General features: G+C 54.3%; 1 protein-coding gene across 3 annotated transcripts in view; it reads left to right on the forward strand.

The window, feature by feature from the left end:
• Positions 1 to 5922: 5922 nt before the first annotated feature.
• Positions 5923 to 24016, forward strand: part of Slc12a5 (solute carrier family 12 member 5) — a 39837-nt gene continuing 21743 nt past the window's right edge. For 2 of the 3 annotated variants that reach the window (XM_042694386.1, XM_042694385.1), the window contains exons 1-6: positions 5923 to 6091; positions 19872 to 19966; positions 20255 to 20386; positions 20682 to 20828; positions 21629 to 21683; positions 22309 to 22439. In XM_042694386.1, coding sequence (XP_042550320.1) covers positions 5971 to 6091; positions 19872 to 19966; positions 20255 to 20386; positions 20682 to 20828; positions 21629 to 21683; positions 22309 to 22439 — 681 coding nt within the window. In that variant the 5' untranslated portion in view covers positions 5923 to 5970. Of the gene's footprint in view, positions 6092 to 13611; positions 13942 to 19871; positions 19967 to 20254; positions 20387 to 20681; positions 20829 to 21628; positions 21684 to 22308; positions 22440 to 24016 lie in introns of those variants that run through there. The other variant, XM_042694387.1, reaches the window with a different exon arrangement.

Below are 24016 nucleotides of genomic sequence, written 5' to 3' on the forward strand. Positions count from 1 at the left end.
CAACCTGAGAACGAGAACGTCCCACTCTAACCCTCACGGGCCTGTGGCACGGACATGGATAAGCATGGATAAGCTGCCGACTGCAGCATCTTTCTGATATGCTGATAAACTGACCAAGCCTTCAGTGCCTTGGAGTCAGGCAGTGGGTAAGTAAAGTATGGCTAAGGTGCCAGGTAGCTCAGTGGCTCATGGCTGTAATCCTAGCTACTCAGGAAGCTGAGATCTGAGGATCGTAGTTCAAAGTCAACCCAGGCAGAAAGGTCCATGAGACTCTTATCTCCAACTAACCACTAAAAAAGCTAGAAATGGAGCTGTAGCTCAAGTGATAGAGTGCTAGCCTTGAGCAAAAGAGCTCAGGGCCAGCACCTAGACCCTGAGTTCAAGCCCCAGGATTGACACAAAAAATACGGCTGAGGTAAGGAAGATAAAAGAGGGCTTTCCACAGGATGGCAGTATCAGTTCTGGTTTATCACCTGTAGAGCCACGCTACATGTGCTTTGTGTGGGCTCAAACAATTCTGTGAGACAGGCACTACAATGCCCTCAGAGGGACTTTGTTGTTGTTGGTTTTTTTCCGGTTATGGAGCTTGAACTCTGGGCCTGGATCCTATCCTGAGCCTTTCAGCTCAAGGTGAGCACTCTACCACTTAAGCCACAGCATCACTTTTGGTTTTCTGGTGGTTAATTGGAGATAAGAGCCTCATAGACTTTCCTGTCTGGACTGGCTTTGAACGGAGATCCTCAGAGCTCAGCCTCCTGAGTAGCTAGGATCACAAGCACGGTTTCTGGCAGAGGGACGTTTTTGTGATTAGGTTCTTCCTAGGTAGCCCAGGCTGGTCTCAAACTTTCAGTTCTCCTGCCTCAGTCTCTCTCCTGCTAGGATTATATTTGTACATTGTCCTGCTTGGCTCATAGGTACTGTTGTTTATTTCTTCTTCTTATTTTTTTAATGGAAGTATTGAGGGTTTGAAGGAAGGCCCTTGAGCTTGATAGGAAAGTATTGTGGTAGAGGAGCCATGTACTCGGCCCCTTTTTAGCTTTTAGACCATTTGGTTTTTATAGGGTTTCCTCTGGGGCCAGCTTGAACCATGTTTCACCTACTTCCAGTGGCTGGAGCTATAGGTACCACAGACATAGCTTATTAAATATTTTTTTTTCTGGGACTGGAAGTGTGGTTAGCATGCATGAAGCCTTGGGTTCTGTTTCTCAGTATCACATACACAGGAAATGGCGCTCTGGCTCAAGTGGTGAGTGCTAGCCTTTAGCAAAAGAAGCTCAGGGACAGCGCCCAGGCCCTGAGTTCAAGCCCCAGGACTGGCAACAATTTTTTTTTTCTTAATTGGGCACCAGTGGCTCATGCCTGTAATCCTGGCTACTCAGGAGGCTCAGATCTCAGGATCAGGGTTCAAAGTCAGCCCAGAAAGGAAACTGTGAGAGTCTTCTCTCCAATAAACCACTCAAAAAAGCTGGGAGTGTGGCTGTGGTCCAAGTGGTAGAGTGCTCTCCTTGAGCAAAAGAAGCTCAGGGATAGCATCCAGGCCCAAAGTTCAAGGACCAGCAAAAAACCCTTTTATTTTCTTTGGGTCAGTACTCGGGCTTGAACTAGGGGCTTCACACTGTCCCTTGGCTTCCCCACTCAAGGCTGGCATTCTACCACTTGAGCTTCACCTCCACTTCTAGCATTTTGCTGGCAATATGAGTTTCATAGATTTATCTGTCTGGACTGGCTTCCAACCATGACCCTCAGATCTCAGATCTCAGTCTTCTGTGTAGGGAGAATTACAGGCATGAGCTACTGGTGCCTGGCTCCTCAGCTCATTTGTTGAGAGGGGAGCTCACTAATTTTTTGTGCCCAGCTGCTTAGCCTCTGTGATCCCCTTGATCTCTGCTTCTGGAGTAGCTGGGATTACAGGTGTGAGTCACCATGTCTGGTGTACTATTGCAAGCATGCCAACCTGCTGTGTGTCAGATGGCAGCTCACAGCCAGTGATGGTGATGGGGGGCCCTGATGTGATTCTGGGAGAAAAAAAATAAAAGCAGGAGGGTTTGGGGAATGGGGGTGGCTCACAACTTGAGTGTATGTGGGCAGCAGGCAGGTAAGAGGGGAGCAGAGGGAATTCTGGGATGGTCAAGATAGGAGGCAGGGCAAAGCCAGACTGAGGAAGACAGAACTGATTTCATCGGGCAGCAGATGGAGGGGTGGGCAAGTAGACTCATGGACTTGACTGGATCTAACTCGTCTTTTGGACACAGAGCTCAGGCGGGAGTTGAAGTGAGAGAGGAGAGCCTATTTCTCCTAGTTTGCCCTTCACTGTTGGCATATAAGCATTCTTTTTTTTTTTTCTTGCTGTTCCCCAGGCTTGAACTCAGGGCCTGGATACATACTATCCCTGAGCTTCTTCTGCCCAAGGCCAGCACTCTACCACTTGAGCCACAGCACCACTTCCAGCTTTCTCTGTGTATGTGGTACTAAGGAATCGAACCCGGGGCTTCATGCATGCTTGGCAAGCACTCTACCACTAAACCACAATCCCAGCCCTACAAGCATTCTTTAATACACTTTGTTTAAAATCCCTCTCTACCATTTCTTCCTAGATTCGGTTCTACTCCCCGTCCCCACCCCACCCCCATTCATAAACTTCTCTTTGTGGTCTCTGCTCTCAGCCTCCGCTTCCTCAGTTCCCATTCTCTCCCCAACCACCCACTCTGTCCACCCACCATGCCTGAGTCAGCGTCTTCAAAGCCACTGTGGCCTCTGTATATCCCCCATGAGCACGTGGGACACAGTCCACCCTGCCCTCTGGAAATTCCTTCCTTCCTTGGCCTCTGGAACATTCTCTCCTCCTGGTTCTTCTCCTATTTCACTGGTTCCCCTTTCCCACCTCTAAATGGCAGTGCACTCATGCACAATTCTTGCATCTGTCTCTCCTCTGTGTCCACTTGGTCCTTGTGATCTCACCTAGCCCCGCCCCCCCCCCCAGCTTTGAGAAGCATCTCTATGCTAGAGAGTCCAAAACTGACACCCCAGCCCTAGCCTCTCCCCTAAGCTCCAGACCCTGCCCAGATGTTTCTTTTACATCGCTGCTTTGATATTTACTAGATATTTCTACCTAACAGGTCCAAAACCAACTCTCAGGCTTCTTTTTTTTTTGCACACAGGGCTTGAACTCAGGGCCTGGGCACTGTCCCTGAGCCCTTTTGCTCAAGGCTAGCACTCTACCACTTTGAAACACAGTTCCACTTCCAGTTTTTGGGTGGTTAATTGGAGATAAGAGTCTCATGGGGACTTTTTTGCATAGGCTGGCTTTGAACTATGATCCTCAGATCTCAGCCTCTGGAGTATCTAGGATTGCAGGTATGAGCCACTGGTACTCAGCCTCTGGCTCCACTTTCCAAGTCTGCTTGTCATTATTTTCTCTCTGTCTCTGTCTCTGTCTCTGTCTCTCTTTCTCTGTGTACACCGGTACTGGGGCTTGCACTCAAGGCTTCATGCTCTCAACTTGACTTTTTTTTTGCTCTAGGCTGGTACTCTACCACTTGATCCAGGTTTTTGCTGGTTAATTAAAAATAAGTCTCTCTGCCCAGGATGGTTTCAAACCAGAATCCTCACATCTCAGCCTCTTCCATAGTTAGGATTACAGGCTAAACAACTGGTCCCTGGGTTAGTGACAACTGAGTGTGTGTGTGTGTGTGTGTACACCCATCCTGGGGCTTGTGTCCCTGGGCTCTTTTGCTCCAAGCTAGCACTCTACCACTTGAGCCACTGCTCTACTCCCAGCTTTTGTGGTGGTGAATTGGAGATAAGAATCTCACAGACGTTCCTGCCTGGGCTGGCTTCAAATAGGGATCCTCAGATCTCAACCTCTTGAGGTAGCTAGGATTATAGGCATGAGCTCCCAGGGCCCAGCTTTGGATTCTTTTGTTTAATGTTATATTTGAGCCTTCCATCCATATTGTTTTGTAAACAATGGTGTATTCTTAGTGCTAGGTGATATTTTGTGAGAAACATACCACAAATGATCTCGTTAACATTGATAGACATTTGGGTAGATTTGTTTAAGGCTCATTGTGAATAATGCCACTATGAAGATACTCTTAAATACAATACACAAACACACGGGCTTTCAGAGCACCCAAACAGCCACTTCTGAGTAGGTACCTAGGAGTGAAATTGTTAGTATTATGCTCACCTTTGGTCCTCAGCTCCACCCACACCTGGGCCCCCTCCCATTCCTGGAGTTCCTGCCATACCCCTGGCCCCTCCCTCTCTCTGCCCAGACCCACCTGAACTCCCATCTACCTCACTTCCTATCCCTTAGACCCTCCTGCTACCTGGATGGGGACAGAGGCCATGTGCTCCCTCTTGGGGGAAATATGGCTCCTCTAATAAACCTTATAATAATTTTTCTCCTGTGCGTGCCTGCCTCTGCGTGGCCCCTGGGATGGATATGTGGGCTCCTCCTTCAGAGTATATGTCTCCAGCATCACCAACACGACTGAACTGTTTCCTAGTGTGATTTTGCCTCCCAACACTCTCCCACAGTTAGAGTTTCCAGAGGCCCTCTTGGATTCCACTCACATGCCATGTAGGCTCTGCTGCCTTCACTTCCAGACCTTCTCTGGAATCAGGTGGCTGCTACCTCTCTAGGCAGGCCACTGTCTCCTGGGGGCCTTCAGGGGGCTCCTCACTAGACTTCAACTGTCCACTCCTGCTCTTTAATCCCATGTCTACTTAGCTGCCAGAGGGACCAGTCTTGCTAAAATAGAAATTGAAATGCTGGACACTGGTGGCTCACACCTGCAATCCTAGCTACTCAAGAGGCTGAGCTTTGAGGATCCCAGTTCAAAGCCTGCCCGGGAAAGGATACCATATTCTTAGCTCCAATTAACTACCCAAAGGCTGAAAGTGGCACTGTGGCTCAAGTGGTATAGTGCTAGCCTTGAGCAAAAAAGCACAGGGTCAGTGTTCAGGGTCTGAGTTCAAGCCCTAGAACGAGTACATGCACATACATATATTCTCACTGTCTCTTGTGTCTCACGCATATTCACACACAAACACACACACAGATACACACACACACAAATTACATCATGTCATTACCCAGACTGAAACTACCAGTGGTATCCCTTTCCAATTAAGAACCCAAGCTCCTCCCCTAAGACTTAAAAAAAGAAAAGAAAAAATCTGATCTGCCTCCCTCCCCTCCCTCAGCTACTATCAGTCTCTTCTCCACTCTGTTCCAGACACAATGGCCATCTTGCTGCTCTTGATCGGTGCAGGCTTGCTCTCACCCCACAAGGCCTCTGCATTTGCTACTTCACCCCCAGGCTTTTGCACAGCTGGCTCCTCTCCTGTGAGGTCTCAGCTGAAATATCTTCGGAGAGCCTCTCAGGGGCCACCATGAAAGCAGCTCCCCCTCCCCCACCCCCGCGCCAAACTCCACGACCCTGTTTTTTCCTTAACAGATATATGATGGTGTGTTTGCTCACTCACACTTCCTTCCTTCTCTCCTCATTAGAACACAGGCCACAGGAGGACAAGAAGCCAGTTCCTCTCACTCACTGTGTCCTCAGTGGCCCAGCCTGGCACCATTGCCTGAAACACTGGAGGCCATCAACCTGCTGAATGAATGGGTGAGTCGATGGGACAGGTGTCTGGGACACCAGCAGAGGCTGCCCCGGGCCGCGGGAGCCACACGCCGGGCCTCCCCGGAAGGAATGACTCACAGGTGGGTGGGCTCCCCAGGTGGGTCCGAGAGCCCAGGGCCTCGGAGAGCCGTGGCCCGATTCTGGGAGGCCCCGCGCAGCGGGCACTAGGACCCTGCGCGGCGCGGGGCGGGCGCGGGGCGGGGGGCGGGGGGCGGCGGGCGGGCGGGCGGGCGGGCGGGAGCCGCTCTGTCTCGCTCGGGGAGCCCGGCTGCGGCCACTTGTGCGATCCAGGCCGCGCCGCCGGCCGGCCCCGCTCCGCGCCATGAGCCGCAGGTTCACGGTCACCTCGCTGCCCGCCGCGGCGCCCGCCCGCACCCCTGATCCCGAGTCGCGCAGACATTCAGTCGCGGACCCCCGCCACCTCCCGGGGGAAGACGTCAAAGGTAGAGGCCGCAGGGGGCGGGGCCACCGCAGGGGGCGGGGTCGCGGTGGGCGGGGTCGCGGCGTGGGCGGGGCGGGCCTGACGCCGGGAGCGGAGGGGCTGAAATGGGGGGTGGGGGGTCCCCCAGAGAAGAGAGAGCAGTGGGGACCCACCGAGGGACTAGGGGCGCCCGAGCGGAAAGTATGAGGGGGCGTGGCCAGAGCCGATGTGGGCTGGGCCACGCTGCGGAGCGGGGCCGCCGAGCGTTGGGGCTCAGGGGGCGGGGTGGGGGCGAAGGAGGGGACGATCCCGCCGCGGAGGGGATGGGGTCTCGGCGGGGAACAGGCCGAGGTGACGGTGAAGAGGCGGGGTACCTCCAGCAGGAGACGTAAGAGGGAGGAAGACGGGATCAGGGGAAAGGGGGACTGTGTGCTTGAGGGGTGTGTCCAGACCCGAGGGGAGGAGGCGGGGCTCGGTCGATGTGGAGACCCCCGGAAAGCGCGACCCGCGGGAAGGGGTTGGGCTAAGAAGATGGGAACCGGGCCGGGAGGGACAGGAATTAAGGCCACCGAGGCAGGTGCCAGGTGGGCAGGCCCTGGGTGTCTGGTGGATCCTTCGCTCTTCGACCTGGGGGAAGGGTAGACAGGGAAGTTAGTTTGAATCCCGAGCAGCTAGATCTCGGGTAACCCCTACGTCCTGATCTTGGGGAACTCGGCTCTCTCTGTCCTGTAGCTACCCCGAGGGGTAGGGAGAGGCCAGGGCAGGCGGGGTGGGGGCGTCTTCCTCACCAGCCCAAAGCCGTGGTAATGGAAGTTACACGCGGGGTTCAGGGGACCGGGATCCTCTCACCCCGGCGGCGTAGAGAATCTCTCCTGCAGGGGGCACTTACGAGGCGCCCTCTTCCTAGCTCTGCGCCCCTAGACTGGAAGGAACGAGGCCAATCGGCTTGGAGTGACCCCGCGCGGGGAGGGGGGTGTGGGGAATGTGCCTCCAGGGTCCGCCAGGGGTCGCTGCCGAGCCGCGGGTGAGCTCGTCCTGCCCGGAGCAAGCCCGAGGGCCCACACCCCCAGGGGTCCTCAGGGGTTTCCTTGGCCAACCTCTTCACCGCATAGATGGACAAGTCCAGGCCCGGACTTCCGCAGGGCCCCAGTCCTACGAACTGAGCGCTTCTTGGATGCGGACACTGGGATTTTTTTGGCCTGTCTGTCCTGGAATTTGTCTTGTTCCTTTTCGCATTTTTCACGAATGGCCTATCAGCCTTCCAGAATTTAAAAAAAAAAAAAAGTCAGCAATCTGGAGACATTCTCCACGCCTCCTCTTCTCTCACCAAATGTAATTGGTCCTCATGACTTGGCCACTGACCTCCCAAACTGATCCAGGATCTGTCTGCATTTCTCTCCTGTCACTGTCCTCCTGGTCCAAGCCTTCCATATCTCACAGGGCTCTGATTACAGCCTCCTCGCTGCTGTCTCTACCTCCAGGCCTGCTCTATAATCATCCCACACACAGGGTGCCCTGCACTGTGAAGGCCTTCAGTCTGTCATTCAAATCCTTTCTTTTTCTGTTCCTGGTATATATATCTATCTCTGTCCACTTACCACCTCCATAAGCCAGGAAAACTCCTACTCCCCCTATGAGTTATAGCTCATTTCATCCCCTCCACAAGTCCTTCCTACCTTCCCTCCCTCCCAGGTAGCGCTGGCCATTCCTTTCCAGCCCACTCACTGGAGCACACATTCCAATGGATGGCGGTTATTTACCCCTCTGTCTCTTCATTAGAACATCTCAAGGTCAGGCACCCTATCCTTATATCTTTGTGTTCTGAGATCCAGACCCAGAGCTTGGCTTTTAGTGGACACTCAGGGCTCTACAGACAAAGTGGCTCTGCATCCCAGTCCCTCACCTGGAAACAAAATGGCCATGTACTGTGTCCCAAGGTGATTGTTCTGTCTTTCCATTCATACTGTCAAGTTTCTGCACAGTTGAAGTAAAACATAGTGCCAGGCTTTGTGCAAATGTGTGTGCAAAATGGATATGTGTACACTACTATGTGCTTGTGGCCTTGTGTGTGTGTGCACACACATGCACCTCAGTGGCTCAGTGCTCATGTGTGTCACTGTATTGCTAGTGTGTCGATGGGCTTGCTGGTGGGTGTATTTCTGTGTCTGTCTGTGGGAGGGGCACCTCCGCATAAGCTTGCACTTGAAGTTCCATCTTGGGAATGGTTTGAGTGACTTTTAACCTCTCAAGCCCTGAGATGGCCTCAAGCATCTCCTCCTTAAAGGTCACCCTGTGGGGAATTAGACAAGGGCACCCAGGGGAATGCCGCATCTGGTGGAGCCTTTTTCACAGCTGTTCTTGTGTCAGCCTTCTGGTCCCAGAGAGATATTCTCCCACCTCTTGTCCCAGGCCCAAAGGGAGGGGGGTGAGAGTGACTGGGGGGGGGGGGGAGACTGCAGGGCACAGGTGTGAGAGCATTGGCCTTTACTCTAGGCCCAGGGACTAGAGCTTGCCCCTTGGGATGCTCTCTGCTGCCAAAATAGCAGCTCTCAGGGGCAGTGCGACTCACAGAGGGTGGGAGAGGCCATTAGAGGCTGAGCCCTGGTCTGACCCACCATTAACCCTGGGCTGCAGTCCACCTCGTGTCTCAGCTGCTCACCTGTTCCACAGGAAGACTGATGGTGACCTGCTTGAATACAGGTGGCCTGGGACCAACTGTTACAATGCTGAAATATCCCCCCTCCATTAATTTAGTTCCCACACTGTGCCTCAGTTTCTCAGGAATTAGGAAACTGGAAAGAGCCATAGGACAGACAGGACTAATGTTGAGGGGGAAGGAGTGCATTTTAGGCTAGGGGGATGGAGCAGGACCAAAGACAGCCATGTTCTCGCTCAGATCCTATGGTGGTGTTGCCTTGGGCACTTTGCTTCTCTCCCCAGGCCTCAGTGTAAATTGACAAGAATGGCCCTTCCAGCTATGGAAAACTAGGAGTTTCCAGGTGCAGGTGGCTCATGCTTATAATCCTAACTACTCAGGAGGCTGAGATCTGAGGATCAAGGTTCAAAGCCAGCCTAAGCGGGAAAGTTTGTGAGTCTCCAATTAACCACCAGAAAATCCAGAAGTGGAGATGTGCCTTAGGTGGTAGAGTGCTTGCCTTGAGAAAAAGAGCTTAGGGACATTGTCCAGGCCCCAATGCCAGCGCGCGCGCGCGCGCGCACACACACACACACACACACACACACACACACACAAATGCTAAGAGTTTCTGATCACCTAGAAGGGTCAAGCTGTCTGCATCCCCCATAACCATGTGGAAGCCTCACATCCCAATCTCTCAATCTGTAAATTGGGAAGGATGCTGCCTTTATTTACTCTCCCCCCTCCCTTCCTCCTTCCCTCTCTCCCTCCCTCCTCCTCTCTCATACACAATCTGGAGATCTCTGTCCAAGAAGTTTTCTGGTTGCTGTAGCCTCAGTTTCATAGGACTCAGCACCTCACTGCCCAGTACCTCAGCCCAAGGTGAGCCCGGATTCTCCATGGCAACAAACTGGTTATGAACGGGCTGCAGTTGCCATGGTGACAAGTCTCTTTCTCTCTCTTTCTCTCATCCCCCTCCTCTCTGCTTCTCTCTTCTCAATGAACCAGAGTGATCTGCAGGCCTTAGCTCTCCAGGTGGGATGGGGGTGGGGCTGGGGTCAGTGAGAGGGGGTCTGGATTGGGAAAAGGGGAGAGAGAGGCTGAGTCTGCAGGGGAATAGGGGGGCTGTTGGGGTTCTGTTGCTATGGTGACAGGCCTGCAGCCTGTTAATTAAGCCCCCGGTTGCCACGGAGACGGTGGTGGTTGACGTGCTCGCAGTGAGCCCTGTGTGTGTGTGTGGAGGGGGTGCTATGCACCGGACTCATCAGTTCACTGCTAGGATTTGGAGTCTGGAGGATGGGGCATGCAGATGGGGGGAAGTTGGAAGGAAGAGAGAGCTCAGGGCCTTTGCTCCAGGAGACCACAGCTGAGGGTAGGTAGGCAGGTTGTGGGGTAGTGCCATGGAGATACGGGTGGGTAGGGATTGAACCATCAGAGAGAACATACACTTCCTGCTGGGGAAAAAAAGACCAAGTCAGCTGACTGCAGTTTTCTCCGGATGTACCCTCCCCCCCCCCCCCCCCCCCCCCCCGCTTCTGATGCAGTGGATGGAGCCTTGGGCTAGAGGTTGGGGAGCTGGATTCTAGTCCCCAGTGTCACAAGTTTACCCCATGAAGAAAATTCCTTCTGTTCTATTTCCATTCCCAGACTCCAGTGGTTAGTGGGGAAAAATATGTATAAAGTCTCTTTCAGTTCTCAAATCCTGATCAAGGGAGAACAGCTTCTCTGAGCTTTTTTTTCCTGCTTGAGAAGCATAAGGTGGGAGGGGTATAAATTGTAGAGATTCAGAGTTCAAAAATAGGACCCTGCCCAGCTCTGCATTTTTTTGTGTTGCTTTAATGAGAGCATTCTGTTAGCATTACATCTTCTGAGGGCTCTGGAACCCAGAGCTTTGGGTGGAAAAAGTACTGAGTGGGCAGCCTTGTGCCTGGGTCTTAGAGCTGAGGACCATTTCTTACTGACCAAAGCCACACTAGCAATAGAGGTGTTCACCACAGAAAGTTGGTATCATCCCAGAATAAGGCTCAGTCTCCTTGAGAGGTGAGGGGTTTAAGAATTGAAGATTGGGGGGCTGGGAAGGTGGCTCAGTGGTAGAGTGCTTGCCTTGCATGCATGAGGCCCTGGGTTCGATTCCTCAGCACCTCATACGCAAAAAGAAAAAAGCCAGAAGTGGCGCTGTGGCTCAAGGGGTAGAGCGCTAGCCTTGAGCTGAAGAGCTGAGGGACAGCGCCCAGGCCCAGAGTTCAGGCCCCACTATCGGACCCCCCCCAAAAAAAAGAATTGTAGATTGGGGTCTTCCTCTGGGACTGTATCATTGGTCTGGAGCCCAAAGGAAGAACTTTGTGACTGTAGTCTAAGACTCATTGTCAGAAAGCATAGGATTATGAATCCTTATCCCTTTCAGTTTACAAATGAGGATACTAAGGTCCAGAGGTCCAGGGGCACACAGACTTTGGAGGGGATCTCAGGATAGAACCACAATCCACGAACCCCAGATCAAAACTCAAAAATCAAGAGATCAAAACTCCAGTGAGGGAGGATGGATAGAGCTTCAAGAGAAATCACCCCAACCTCCTAGAGTGCTAGATTTTCCTGATGTTGGGTCACTCCCCGAGTGGCCTGGAGTTGCACTAACTCTGGGACACAAATGGAGGAAAATACTTCCCAGAGGAACATCCCAGACCTGGGATTGCTGTGGAACTTTGGCAACTTGTCTTTTTCCACAGTATTTCTCAAACAAGCATACTTGACATGTGTTCCTGTGTTACGCATCTCTGCAGAGTAATGGAAGACCACATTGCTGCTGCTGCTGCTGCTGCTGCTGCTGCTGGGGGTGGAGTGTTGAGAAATTCTTGAAAAATGGTCTTTCTACTGCTATCCTCTCATCACCTATCACCAATCCAAAACCATCTGTGTGTGTGTGTGTGTGTGTGTGTGTGTGTGTGTGTGTGTGTGTGTGTGTGTGTGTGTGTGTGTTTCTCTTTGGGAGAGTCTAAAGGGTTGGCAGGGTGTCCACAAAGCTGCATGGTAGTGATACCTCATGAGTGAGACACTCGGAGACACCTGCAAAAGCCTCCATGGCTGACCCAACCTGAGACCATTCGCAAATTTGTGTGAAGGAAAAAGAAAAAGAAAATTATGGGTACTGTCCATGGTTCTGAATCAGCCTGCCTTCTATAGGTTTCAGTGGCTGTGAACGACTCTTGGGGACCATCGAAGGTCTTCAGTCGTGAGGCAAAAGGCCCCTCTAATCCTGAAGATCTGAAGCCTGAGTATCAAAGGGGCAAAGTTCATTTTAGACTCAATCCCTGATGTTTTCTTTTCAGGAGCTGGAGAATTAGAGGCTGTTGAGCAGCTTAACTGTGACCCTGCTTCCCTCTCTCCCCACCTCCCATCCCCTCCTCTTCTTTTCTTCTCTCTCCCTTCTTCCCTCCCTTTCCTATTTTGAGACAAGTTTTGCTATATAGTCCCAGGCTGGCCTCAAACTCGGGATCCTTCTGCTCCAGCTTCTTAAATGCTGGGATTACAGGGGTACATTACTATACTCCACTCCTTCCTTTTAATCAAGGGCAAGACTAATTTACAAGGGGGGTCCTGTTAGAAGAAAGGCCCTAAATTAGAGTAAAAAGAGTGAGGTTCTAGGCTGAATTCCATCATTCACTAGCGTTATGCCCAGAGGCAAAGGTCTTCCCTCTTTGGTTCTTTGTGTTTTGCACATAGAGAAGGTAAGCTGAGCATGGTGCAGGATGACCCATCCTCACCCAATCCTGTAGCCCTGGGAATCGAGAGGACCAGCATTGGCAATAAGGCTGCGAAGACGTTTTCCCTTCATTTACTCCTGCCCTCATGTGTTTAGCTTCCAGAGACGCCAAGGGCCCAAACTTCAGATGCCCCTTTCCCGAGAAGTCTCCACCACTGGCTCCAGCCCGGATTCTAGGGTGCCAATGCATCTGAGGATAATCAAAACCCTGTCTGTGTGTGGAGGGGAGAGGGGACTGGTTTTAGCCGAGGAGGGGGGAACATGGACAGCATGTCAACTCTGGAAGCCTCAGAAAGCAATCCTGGATTAGGGGATTAGACAACTCCCGCCCCAGGAGAAAATCTGGTCCCCAACAGTCAAGCAGCCCAGTTTCCCCTCCCCCACCAGGTTCCTGGCCAGCCCTGGCCCCAGCCCGTCCTCCCCAGAGGCTGCACCATCCTGGGTGGAAAGTAAATACTCCCCCAAACCCCGGTGCTGCCTCCTCTCCCACCCCAGGCCCATGCTCCCCTGTCTGAAAGTCCCCGTGTGCATTCCAGAGACTTGCCTTGGGGGTGAGGTGCTGACACGCCTGTCCGTTCTAAGCAGCGGGAGAGAGTTCTGTGTAACTCGCTCATTTACAACCAGGAGGGGCCAGACAGACAGCCCAGTGGCCGACCCCCGGGAGGGGCGCAGCCCAGCGCGCTTCGCCTATAAGGCCTTGGGCTCTGCATCCCTCCCGCTCCAGCCTCCGGCTTCTCTTCCCCGCAGGATAGGCCTCTCCAGCTCGGCAGACCGACTCCCGAGGGCCCCAGATTCCATGGCAGCGCCCTTCACCGCCCCAGTCCCCCTTATCTTCCCTCGGGGGAGGGTGACCCCAGACCCCCCAGTCAGGCAGCCGCTGCGGGGCCGCCTCCCCGCGGCCGCGACCTAGTTCCCTGCCGTTATTTTTAGGGCGCGGGATGGCACCTGCCCACGTGCCGGGCCCCGCCTGCGCCGGAGAGAGAGGGGGGGGGAGAGCTGCGTCTGCTGGGGGAGGTGAGGGCTGCGCCCCCCCCCCCCGCCGCCTCTCATCCCACCCGCGCAAGCCCCCGGTTTTCCGGCGAGGGGGCCGTGGGGCTCGCTCGGCCCGCCCCCGGCCTCTCCTCCCCCGGGCTCCCCCCCCCAGCCCGCCAGTGGCTCACGCCTCCTGCATACGGGATGAGGTGAGCCGCGCCGCGGCTGCGAGGGGGCGCGCGCGGGTGTGAGCGTGTGTCCGTGCGAGAGTGTGTGCGCCGGGCGGGCGGGCGGGCGGGCACTGCAGCTTCTTCCTCCGTGGAGCGGAGAGCGAGCGAGAGCTAGAGCGGGCGGGCGGGCGGCGGGCGGGCGGCGGGAGCGGCCAAGGCGGGCAGAGGGGTGCGGGCGAAGCGGCGCGCAGCATCCCCGGCCCGGAGCCGCGCCGCCACCATGCTAAACAACCTGACGGACTGCGAGGACGGCGACGGGGGAGCCAACCCCGGTAAGCGGTGGTCCGGGGGCGCCGGGGAGGGGAGGGGGCGGCTCCGGGTGGGAGGCGGAGCGGGGGCCGCCGCCTGCAGAAAAGCCCCGGGGCGGCGGACGCGCGGCCGCCCCAGCCTCGCTCCATTGGAATGCGCCAGGCGCTGTCCGAGGTGCTGGAACGCGCCGCGCCCGGGGGGCAGAACGGGGCCCGGAGGGGTGGTCGTGATTAGCGGCCTGCGGGGCGGGGGGGCCAGACTTGGGTTAACTGAGCCGAGGAAGCGGCAGGAAGGGGATGGGAAATCTAGAGTGGGCTGTCATGCAGCTCGACGGGTTGGGGGTGGGGGGTGGAGATGGCTCCTTTCCCCGATGAGGGACCCGGGCGTCCTGGCGCAGAGCGGGGACCGGCGGCGCCTGGGGGCGCAGTCTGCTGCAGTCCCTCGCTCTGAGCCTTCCAGATGGAAGGTGGGGGAAAGGTGGCCGTGATGCTTGGGAGCATGTGACAGCCCCCCGTCTGGGCCGAGGTGTCCCCTCAGGGGACACTTGGTGCAATCCAGACCCCTCCCCCGAGGCTTCCCGAGTTCCGACCTCAGTCTGAAGCTACCTCCTCTAGATTTCCAGCTCTACTTTGCGCAATCTCCTCTCCTGGCCGTTTCCCCGTGGGTTCCTATGCAGGACGAGAAGCTCCATCACCCTCCTTTCTTCCCTCTCGCCCCTTCTCTTGGTATCCCGGGGCCAGCGGTGTGGTTTCCAGGGCGGGTAGGGAAGAGTCTTTCTAGGTAGCTATCTTAGCTTTCGTGGTGGGAGGCCGCATACACGGGGTCCCAGCCACCGAATCCCCGCTCCGCAGCACCGACACTGCGGACGCTGCTGCGGTGGGTGCGGAGATTTGTCAGAAGCTAAGGGGCGCCCAGCGAGTGCTTTTGCTGTTCCTGATCGCCCCCTTCCTCCCCCGCGGCCTCCCGGTTCCGAGGTCTTGGGGCCAGCCAGCCCCTCGAGTTCCCAGGCGCCCCCCCCCCCCGCCGCCCCCCAGCGGCCTCAGCCATCCATCACGGCTGTCAGCCGCCCCCAGCCCCCACCCTCCGGTGGCGCGGCGTCCCTTGCGCAGTAGCGCGCCTCCCGCGCCTGCTGTCTGCGCTCAGCGCCTTCAAACGCTCCCTTGGGCATTGCTTGACCCTCTGGGCCGAGAGTCCCGCAGACCTCTGGGTGCGGGAGATGGCTGAAGGGGTCCCCAAGGGGCCCCCCTAAACAAATGTGATCTTCCAGACATTGGCAGATTTGACTCTGGGATCCTCCATTCTGGATCCCAAGTCAGGGCTAAATCGGGGTTTGAAAAGGTTAGGACATCAGAGGTCCCAAATCCTTTGCCGGAGAGCCCTCCCCCTCCCCGTTTATCCCGGGGCTGGGTCCTGTACAGGAGCCAGCACTGCCCTGCTGCCCAGCTCATCCATCTCTCCAGTGACCCTGAGGTCACCTCATCCGATCGCCGTCTCCACCCGCGGGCTTCAGCTGGAGGGGGAGGGGGTTTACCAAAAAGCCGGTCTGCAGCAGCTCCAGAAGTCCCAAAGGCAGTGCCCAGGGAGCAAGGAGGTGTCGTTTCCTTCTGGAATCCCCTTCCATTTTGGGACAGGGGCTCCACTTGGGAGGTAATCTCTCTGCTCCTCCCCCCCCCCCCCCCCATTTAACATGATCTCCTAGCACCTGCTTTCTCTACCAAAGCTTCAATGGGCCTCTAGATTTCCCTGGGCTCTCTGGAGGCCTAGCAAAGAGGCATCTATGTGTGGGCAATAGGAGTCGAATGAGGAACTCTTTTTGGTTGTCCTCCCTCCCTACTAGTTTCTAAACACGGTAGCCGGAGCCCATCTGGAGACCTTTCTATAGATAGGGTCCAGGACTTGGAACTGGAGTGGACAGAATCTGCGTCAGGCATTATGGGTCCCAGAGGGGAAAGGCCTCCTGGGATCCTAGAGGAAGTGGTAGGAGTTGCTGAAGACTTTCTGAGCTTGAAGAGAGAGACGAAAAGCCCCTGGAATCGGAATCTAGGTTCTTGGAGCTGGATGGGAGGACCCGGATGCTGACCTCCGGGAAGAGGTCTTCTCTGGGCCGAAGAACACCCTAAGGATCTTGTCCCAGGCGTCTACTTCTCCTTTTCCCTTGAGGTCTGAGCCCCCTCTGCCTCCCCAAGCCGGCCTAGGGATTCCCCCAGGTCCAGCCCTAGGCCCCGGGGGAGGCCCCCCAGCCCTCCGCCGCTCTCCAGTTTCCTCCCCGGGAGCCCTGGCCGCCACAGCTTAATTGAAAGCCGATTCGGGCTGAGAGCTCCCAGGGGGCGGGGCGGGGAGGGCTCAGCCTCCGTCTGGCCCGGCCTCCCTCCCCGTTGGGGCCACTCGGCTCTCCCCCACCACTCCGACTCTCTGTTTCCCCTTTGCCGTCCTGTTCCTTGGAGAACTCAGAAGCTCCCTCCCCACCCTGCCTTCCCCCTTCCCCCCCTCCCCTCCTCAACTGGTGCGCCTGGCGTTCCAGGGGGGCGGGGGGGACGAAATCGGCCTTTGGCTGTGGTGACAAGGCCAGGAGCCTGGCGTCCCGCCCAGACAGCGGATGGAAAGGCGGGACCCGGGACGAGCTTACCGAGCCGCCCCCCTTCCCTGCCCTCTTCTCCTGGCGGGGATTTGGCCTGTCGTCTGGCTCTGCGCGGCCGCGCCGCCGCGTTACATAAGCGGCTGCGGGCGCGTGGCCGGCTCCGCTCCGCGCAGCGCTTTTGGCCCGCGCGGTCACCATGGAGACCAGAGTCGGGCTGCCTAGTTCTGGGGTCTCGGGCCAGGACGCCCTTCTTCTCGCCACCTAGTCACCTCCTGCACCTAGCCCTCCTCCCTCCCCCCTCCGAAAAAGAGAAGGGTTTGGGTAAAGGTGTGGAAGGCAGAGGGAGGCGCTGGAGGGGGGGGGGGGACCCGACGGGAAACAGGGCAGCCCCTAAATCTTGCCGTGGAGGATGGACGTGGGGTGAGGAGCACCAGTTGGTTGGGCACCGGAGACTTGTAACAGTGACATTAGTAGCTATACTTGTAAGGGTGGGGACACCCAATGTGCATTATTCCAGGGAACCCACTAATCACTCACCCTGAGTTAGGCACAATTGGTACCCCATGGCAAAGAAGACTGGCCTGCCCTGAAGACGCAGCAACAAAGCTGAGTCCGGGACTCCAGCCCTTTCCCTTCGCTATGGGACATTTCCTTGCACCTTCTCTAGTTCCTACATAGTGCATCAAGAATAGGCCAAATCTCCTCAGCAGTTTAAAAGGAGAGAGAAGCTAGGCCCCAGTGACATACAGGTCATAATTGTAGCTACTCAGGAGGCTGAGATCTGAGAATCATGGTTCCAAGCCAAGCCAGGAAAATCCTTGAGACTCTTACATCCAGTTAACCAGCAAAAAGCCAGAGTGGGACCATGGCTCAAGCAATAAAATGCCAGCCTTGAATGAAAAAGCTGAGCCAGCACCTAGCCCTTGAATCCAAGCCACAGCACTGGCACAAAACAAAAACAAAGCAAAAAAAAAAAAGCCAGGCACTGGTGGCTCACACCTGTAATCCTAGCTACTCAGAAGACTGAGATCTGAGGATTGTAGTTCAAAGCTAGCATGTGCAAGAAAGTCCATGAGACTTTTACCTCCAGTAAACCACCAGAAAGCTACAAGTGAAGCTGTACCTCAAGCAGTAGAGTGTACATTAGCCTCCAGCAAAAGCAGCTCAGGGACAGCACCTAGACCGTGAATCAAGCCCCAGAACTTGGGGGGGGGGAGAGAGAGAGAGAGAGACAGAGAGAGAGACAGAGAGAGAGACAGAGACAGACAGACAGACACAGAGACACAGAGAGATGGGGGAGGGATGGGGGAGACAGAGACAGAGACACATAGAGAACCTACCTATCTACCTACCTACCTCAACACTCTGTTGTCTGGCTCCAGACAGCTGTTTTGAGACCCTGGAGTATGAAGGAAGACCTTAGAGAATCCACATCTGAAGACTATTTCCTGCATCTATGATGTAGTAGACTCCAATGGGAAAGGAGGAGTCACATTCATAGGAAGGCCCCATGTGAGAAAAAAAGAGCTGGTAGTGACCCCCTATATTAGGCACGCAGGCTGCCTGGATAGATGAGGTGTGAAGGAGGCTGGGTGGCAGTGAGTCTCCCTGGCATTGATGCAGCTTTATGTCTAGTCATTTTTAGTCAGGGTGAGATCAGGTGGGTCATGCTGTGGACACGGGCCCTAGCTGGGTGACTGAGGCAGGTTTCCAGGAGGCAGGGAGAAGGATGCACAGAATTTGAATAGGGAATGGGGGGGGGGGGAGGAATGCCAAGAACTAAAGAGATAAGAGATGCCAAGTCCCAAAAGGCCTCCATCTCACTTGGGATTGGTCAGTGAGGAATCTCCCCAGGGGCATTTTCAGAGAGTTGTCTACTGCTGGGATTCAGCCCTGGGGCTGAGGGAGGTTGATGGGGCCGAGGGGATGTGTCCAATGGACACCTCAGATCTTTCTGAAGGACTCTTCCTTTGCTACAGAGACTCTCCTTGAGTGAGTGATCATCTGGATACGTGGCTTATTCCTCACCCTCACTTGTACACCCCAGCCTAGCTAGGCAGACCCTATCCATATACCCAGTGGCATCTGGACATATCCACCTGAGGGCCTTACAGTGTCTAACCCTCAACTACATTTGGCATCTTTGTCACTCTGGCTTCTAGCCTTCCAGTTTATTAAGGACCACCATCGTCCACCCATTCACCCATGGTAGACACCCCAGGCATTACCTTCTATTCTTCTTTTTCTTCCCAGACATGTGGCATAAAAAAATGTGCCAGTGATTCTTGAGTCTGCCCATTCAGTGCCCCGCATTGCTGCAGTCAGGATCTTAACCGTCCTTGCCTGGGTTACTGAAACTTTCTGTATTGCTTTCTGTTTCTGTATCGCTCTAAAACACATCTCGGTTCATGGTACCTCTGAAACGGTTCCATGATTGTCCATCCACACCTGAGGTCTAGATTCTTTAACATGGTCTGCTCATTCTTTAAGGACTCTCCACCTTACCTTCTCAGGCAGGTCTTTTGCCGATCCATTGGTCATTCTTTAGCTGCTTCCTCACTCCCCATACACACAGCCCCCTTCCGCAGACTCAGCCAGATCCTAGTTCATTCAGCATCTCGAACTCACCTCTGAGCCATTGAACATGCTGTTCTGCTGTTCTGTCTGCCTGGAGAACCCCCTCCCGTCTCCCTCCCAGTCTAGTTCTTACTCATCCTCTGGTTCACAGCTGACACGTCACTTCCTCTAGGAAGCCTTCTGTGACCTCCCATCCTGGACTGAGCACCCTCTTGTGTTCCCACAGTGCCTTATTCATCTTTCTGCTTGGACTTTATCACTCTGGATTGGAAATTCCTGGTTACTGCTTGGCTCCCTGGCCTTGGTCTGGTTTCCTAAGGGCAGAGACAGTCTTTTTCTGTGTTTTGTTCCCTCTCTATTCCTGTGTTGGCACATGGTAGAAATTTAGATGACTGACAAGGAGGGGGATAGAGGTACCAGAAGGGAGTCAGTCACATTTCCAAGAGGTGGAGTGAGTGTCTTTGGGGCTTCGGTCTGTATTGTCTTCTTGCCTTCCTCTCCAGGAGAGATCATGTCTGCCCCAAACACCAATTATGTTCAAGAAGAGAACTCTGAAGAGTCTGATGGTCCCCTGGTGACCTAGAACCCACAGGAGCAGGAAAACACTCACCTGTTCACTGAATACCCAGAACATACCAGGCAGGGTGTGGGCTCCATGTACATGCTACAAAGAAGGTGCCCCCCTTCTCCAGGATATGACCCAAGGAGGCCCGGGGTTCCCAAAGCCACACTACTGTGTGTCTGGGTGGTTAGGGAGTAACAGTGAGTGCCAGGCCACTGACTTGTGTGCTTTCTCAGGTGATGGCAACCCCAAGGAAAGCAGTCCCTTCATCAACAGCACCGACACAGAGAAGGGAAAGGAGTACGATGGGAAGAACATGGCCCTGTTTGAGGTGAGATACTCAGGTGGCTGGACCAGAGCTCATCAGCTGCTCTCTCCCTCCCTGGGAAGAGTAGCCTCCTCTGCAGCCTCCTCCCTCAGCTCCATCCCTCCTTTACCCTCCTTCTTCCCCTCTGCTCAGATCACCCACATTTCCCTCCTCAATTCTACCCCTTTCCCCTTTTATCTCAGCCTCAGTAGTTTGGCCTCCATCTTCCTACCATCCAGTTTACCTCCACACTCACCCACACCCCAAAATCTGGTCCCCCAGCTTCCTAACACAGATGCCTTTCCTCCTTAGGAGGAGATGGACACCAGCCCCATGGTGTCCTCCCTGCTCAGCGGCCTGGCCAACTACACCAACCTGCCCCAGGGAAGCAGGGAGCATGAAGAGGCAGAAAACAATGAGGGTGGAAAAAAGAAGCCGGTGCAGGTGGGGCCTTGGGGGAGAAGAAGCTGGGGTGGGAGGGAGGCTAGGGGAGGATTCTGTTGGAGGGATGGATGACAGGGCAGGGAGGAGGGGGAGGAGATGAAGAGGAGGAGGGAGGCCATGGATGGTAGAGGAAGAGGGGTGGGGATGGAGGCTGGAGGAGGCAAGAAGGGTATGTCATCAGAGGGAAGCAGAATGAAGGGATGGGGCGGGGGAGAATGGAGGGAGGGAGGTGGAGGAAGAGTAGGCCCGAGTGTTGGTGGGAATGAGTAGGGACTGATGCAGGCCTTCTTGGCAGGCCCCGCGCATGGGCACGTTCATGGGCGTGTACCTCCCATGCCTGCAGAACATCTTTGGCGTCATTCTCTTCCTGCGGCTCACCTGGGTGGTGGGCATTGCAGGCATCATGGAGTCCTTCTGCATGGTCTTCATCTGCTGCTCCTGCGTGAGTGATGCCCCTCCCCTGCCTGGCCTGACAGCTGGGTCTTGGCAGAGGCCTGGGGGTGGGAGGTAGGGAGGGTGGAAGCATGAGACCTGAGCTTTTTATAGGAACCACGGCTTATGATGTTGGGGAGAAAATTAGGTCTGACTTGGTCTTCCTGCTCTGCACAAGCTTGTCCCTGATGGCTATAAACCAGGCTTCACCTAGATCTGTGTGTGTGTGTGTGTGTGTGTGTGTGTGTGTGTGTAATTACACAAGGAATGTAGACTCATTGATGAAATGATCAGTGCAGAGAAGAAAAGTCACCTGTCATTCAATAATAGTTAATGTTTTGGAAGGTTCCCCATTTACAGAAAAAAAAATGAGATTATGTCACCAATAGCGTTGTAACTGGATTCTTCTCATCCTCTCTGAGGACTTGTTTTGGGCCATGCTCTCTCAGGATACACTCCTGAGGCAGCCAGTGCTGTTGCGGCCGGGCCTCCGTGTGAGGCAGACCTCAGGGTTTGAGAAGGGAAGCGGCGTGAATTGCCTCCGGTCATAGAGGCTGGGGGTGGGCGTGGCCACGCTGACGTATGCAGAGTCCTCAGGTGCAAGTGGCTCTGCTCTTCCCATTCACACAGTGAATAAGAGGTTTGCTTGAGAAGGAGTTGGCACAAGTAGAACTTGGAAGCGGCCCAGGCAGAAGCTGGAGCAGGAGAAAACCTGTGGGTTTGGCTGGTGTTTCTGGGGTATCTGGCTTGGCCTTGGCCCAGACCACTGTGGCCCCCAGCAGCCACCACTCTGACACTCTTTCCTCACAGACGATGCTCACGGCCATCTCCATGAGTGCGATTGCCACCAATGGTGTAGTGCCTGGTATGTGGGGGGAGGTGGGGGGGGGGCTCCTGGAGGAGGGAGGCGTGATATTGCAGACTGGTGGGAGGCTGGGCTGTGGCAATTTATGGGAGAGATAGGAGCAGCCTATTGCAGAGTGGCAGAGAGCAAAACAGTGGCTAGTGTCCACCTGTCCTCCCTCAGCCTGAGACCCTCCTCTCCACCATCCTATGAGCATGGTAATTAGTGCTGAAAATTTTACATATCCTGGTTGGCTGAGTCTCTGCAATCCCCTTCTGGGGCTGCAGCCTGAGGCCCAGAACAGCCCTGTTCTGCCCTCTGTCTCTCACCCCCTGAGCAGCACAATGCCCCTCAACCCTCTTTTGTGGTTGTTGTTGGTGGTGGTGGTGGTCCTGGGGCTTGAACTCATTGCCTGGGCGCTGTCCCTGAGCTAGTGCTAGGGACTAGTGCTCTACCACTTGGACCCACAGCGCCACTTCCAGTTTTCTGGTGGTTAATTGGAACTAAGAGTAGCACCTACTTTCCTGCTCAGGCTGGCTTTGAACTGTGATCCTTAGAACTCAGCCTCCAGAGTCGTTAGGATGACAGGCATGAGCCACTGGTGCCTGGCTTCTACCCTCTTGTGGACACTTGGTTTTCTCTGCAGCTGGTGGCTCCTACTACATGATTTCCAGGTCTTTGGGCCCAGAATTTGGGGGTGCCGTGGGCCTCTGCTTCTACCTGGGTACGACGTTTGCTGGGGCTATGTACATCCTGGGTACCATCGAGATCCTGCTGGTGAGAGGGGCTGGGGAGGAGGCATGGGGGGGGAGGGGGCGTGGCATGGAGCGAGGAGGTCCCAGGTTGCTAGTTCACCCATGATCCATACGTACCTCCCAGGGGCCAAGCCACTTTGCAAGGCCAAAGCAGACTCCAATGTGGTCTATTTGAACGAGTTCCCAGTCTAGTTGGGGAGACAAGATACAATAATTATGTAACACAAACAGCTGTGGTTGATCAGGCACCCACTGAGCTCTCAGCACAGTTCCAAGTGCTTTACAGTCATTATCTTGAATCCTTAGAGGTTTAAGTGTCCCGATGCCCATTTTACAAATGAGAAGCTCAGAGAGGTGAGATCACTTGCTCAAGGTCACTCAGCGGTCAGGGAGGTGGCAGAGGTGGGTTGATGAGAGTTAACCTAATGATAGGCATAAGAAGGGCCGTGCCCTACAATAGCTACCCTTTTGGGATTGCCTCACACACACCTCGGACTGTGCTGAGGGCTCGGTAGAAGCCTGATGGCTCTGGGATCGCAAGACAGAAGAACCCACAAGGAGCCTGTATCGAGGTCTGCTAGATGCCGTGACTCATGGGAGGAAAGCCGCTCGCTGGACTGCGTTTGAAGGACAGGGATGCTGACTTAGGTCTCTGCTCTTCCTGCCCTTCCTGTAGGGTTCCCTGGTTTTATAGAAAGTGGAGTTGACATCTCCGAGGCCCCCACCCTCTGCGGGCCCCAGGGCTTTACAGTTTATCATTTTATTTTATCCTGACGAGTTTCTCATGAATTAGAAGAGGGCCACTCAGCAGATGAGGAAAGCAAGGCTCAGAGAGTTGAAAGAGCATGCAGAGATGGGAACCTCTGTGGTTCTGACTTTGAAATCCTGCTCTTGTCTACTATACTGTAATGCCTTGGGGAAATAGAAGTCAAGGTGCTAGAACTTCCAGTTTGGGGTACCATACAATAAATCAGGATGGAGAAGACGAATGGAGGATAGAAAGCACAGGGAGGCAAATAATGAGAGGAGGGCCATATACCTTTGTGATTTAAAAATAAATGTTTAAGCCAGATAATGGTGGAGCACAATGTGATCCTAGCTACTCAGGAGGCTGAAATCTGAGGATTGTAATTCAAAGCTAGCACAGGCAGGAAAGTCTCTGAGACTGTTATTGTCAATTAACCTCCAAAAAGCTGAAGTGGAGCTGTGGCATAAGTGGTAGAGGGCTACCCTTGAGCAGAAAAAGCTAAAAGGCAGCATCTAGGCCCTGAGTTCCAACCTACGTACTGGCACACAAGCACATACACAAACTTTAAATGTAGTATAAAAGCAATCCCGGGCAGTGCATAAAACTGGGGACAAATCGAAGTAAAAATAATAAAGGGAGAAAGAAATCATCCAAATAAAATAATCATTAACACTTTAATAAATTTTCTCTCTTAGTTTTGTTTTTCTATGTGATGTAGTCTGCCTTTGTAAAATATAACTGTGTCATAAACATTTCCCTGAATAACTGAATGCTCCCTTTACAGAAATAATTTACAAGCAAAAATAACTTCACTGTAAACATATTAAGTTTATTAAAAATTTTAGAAAATG

Source organism: Dipodomys spectabilis, unplaced genomic scaffold, assembly GCF_019054845.1.
Source record: "Dipodomys spectabilis isolate Male_0828 unplaced genomic scaffold, ASM1905484v1 ptg000175l, whole genome shotgun sequence".
In the NCBI taxonomy this organism is placed as follows: Eukaryota; Metazoa; Chordata; class Mammalia; order Rodentia; family Heteromyidae; genus Dipodomys; species Dipodomys spectabilis.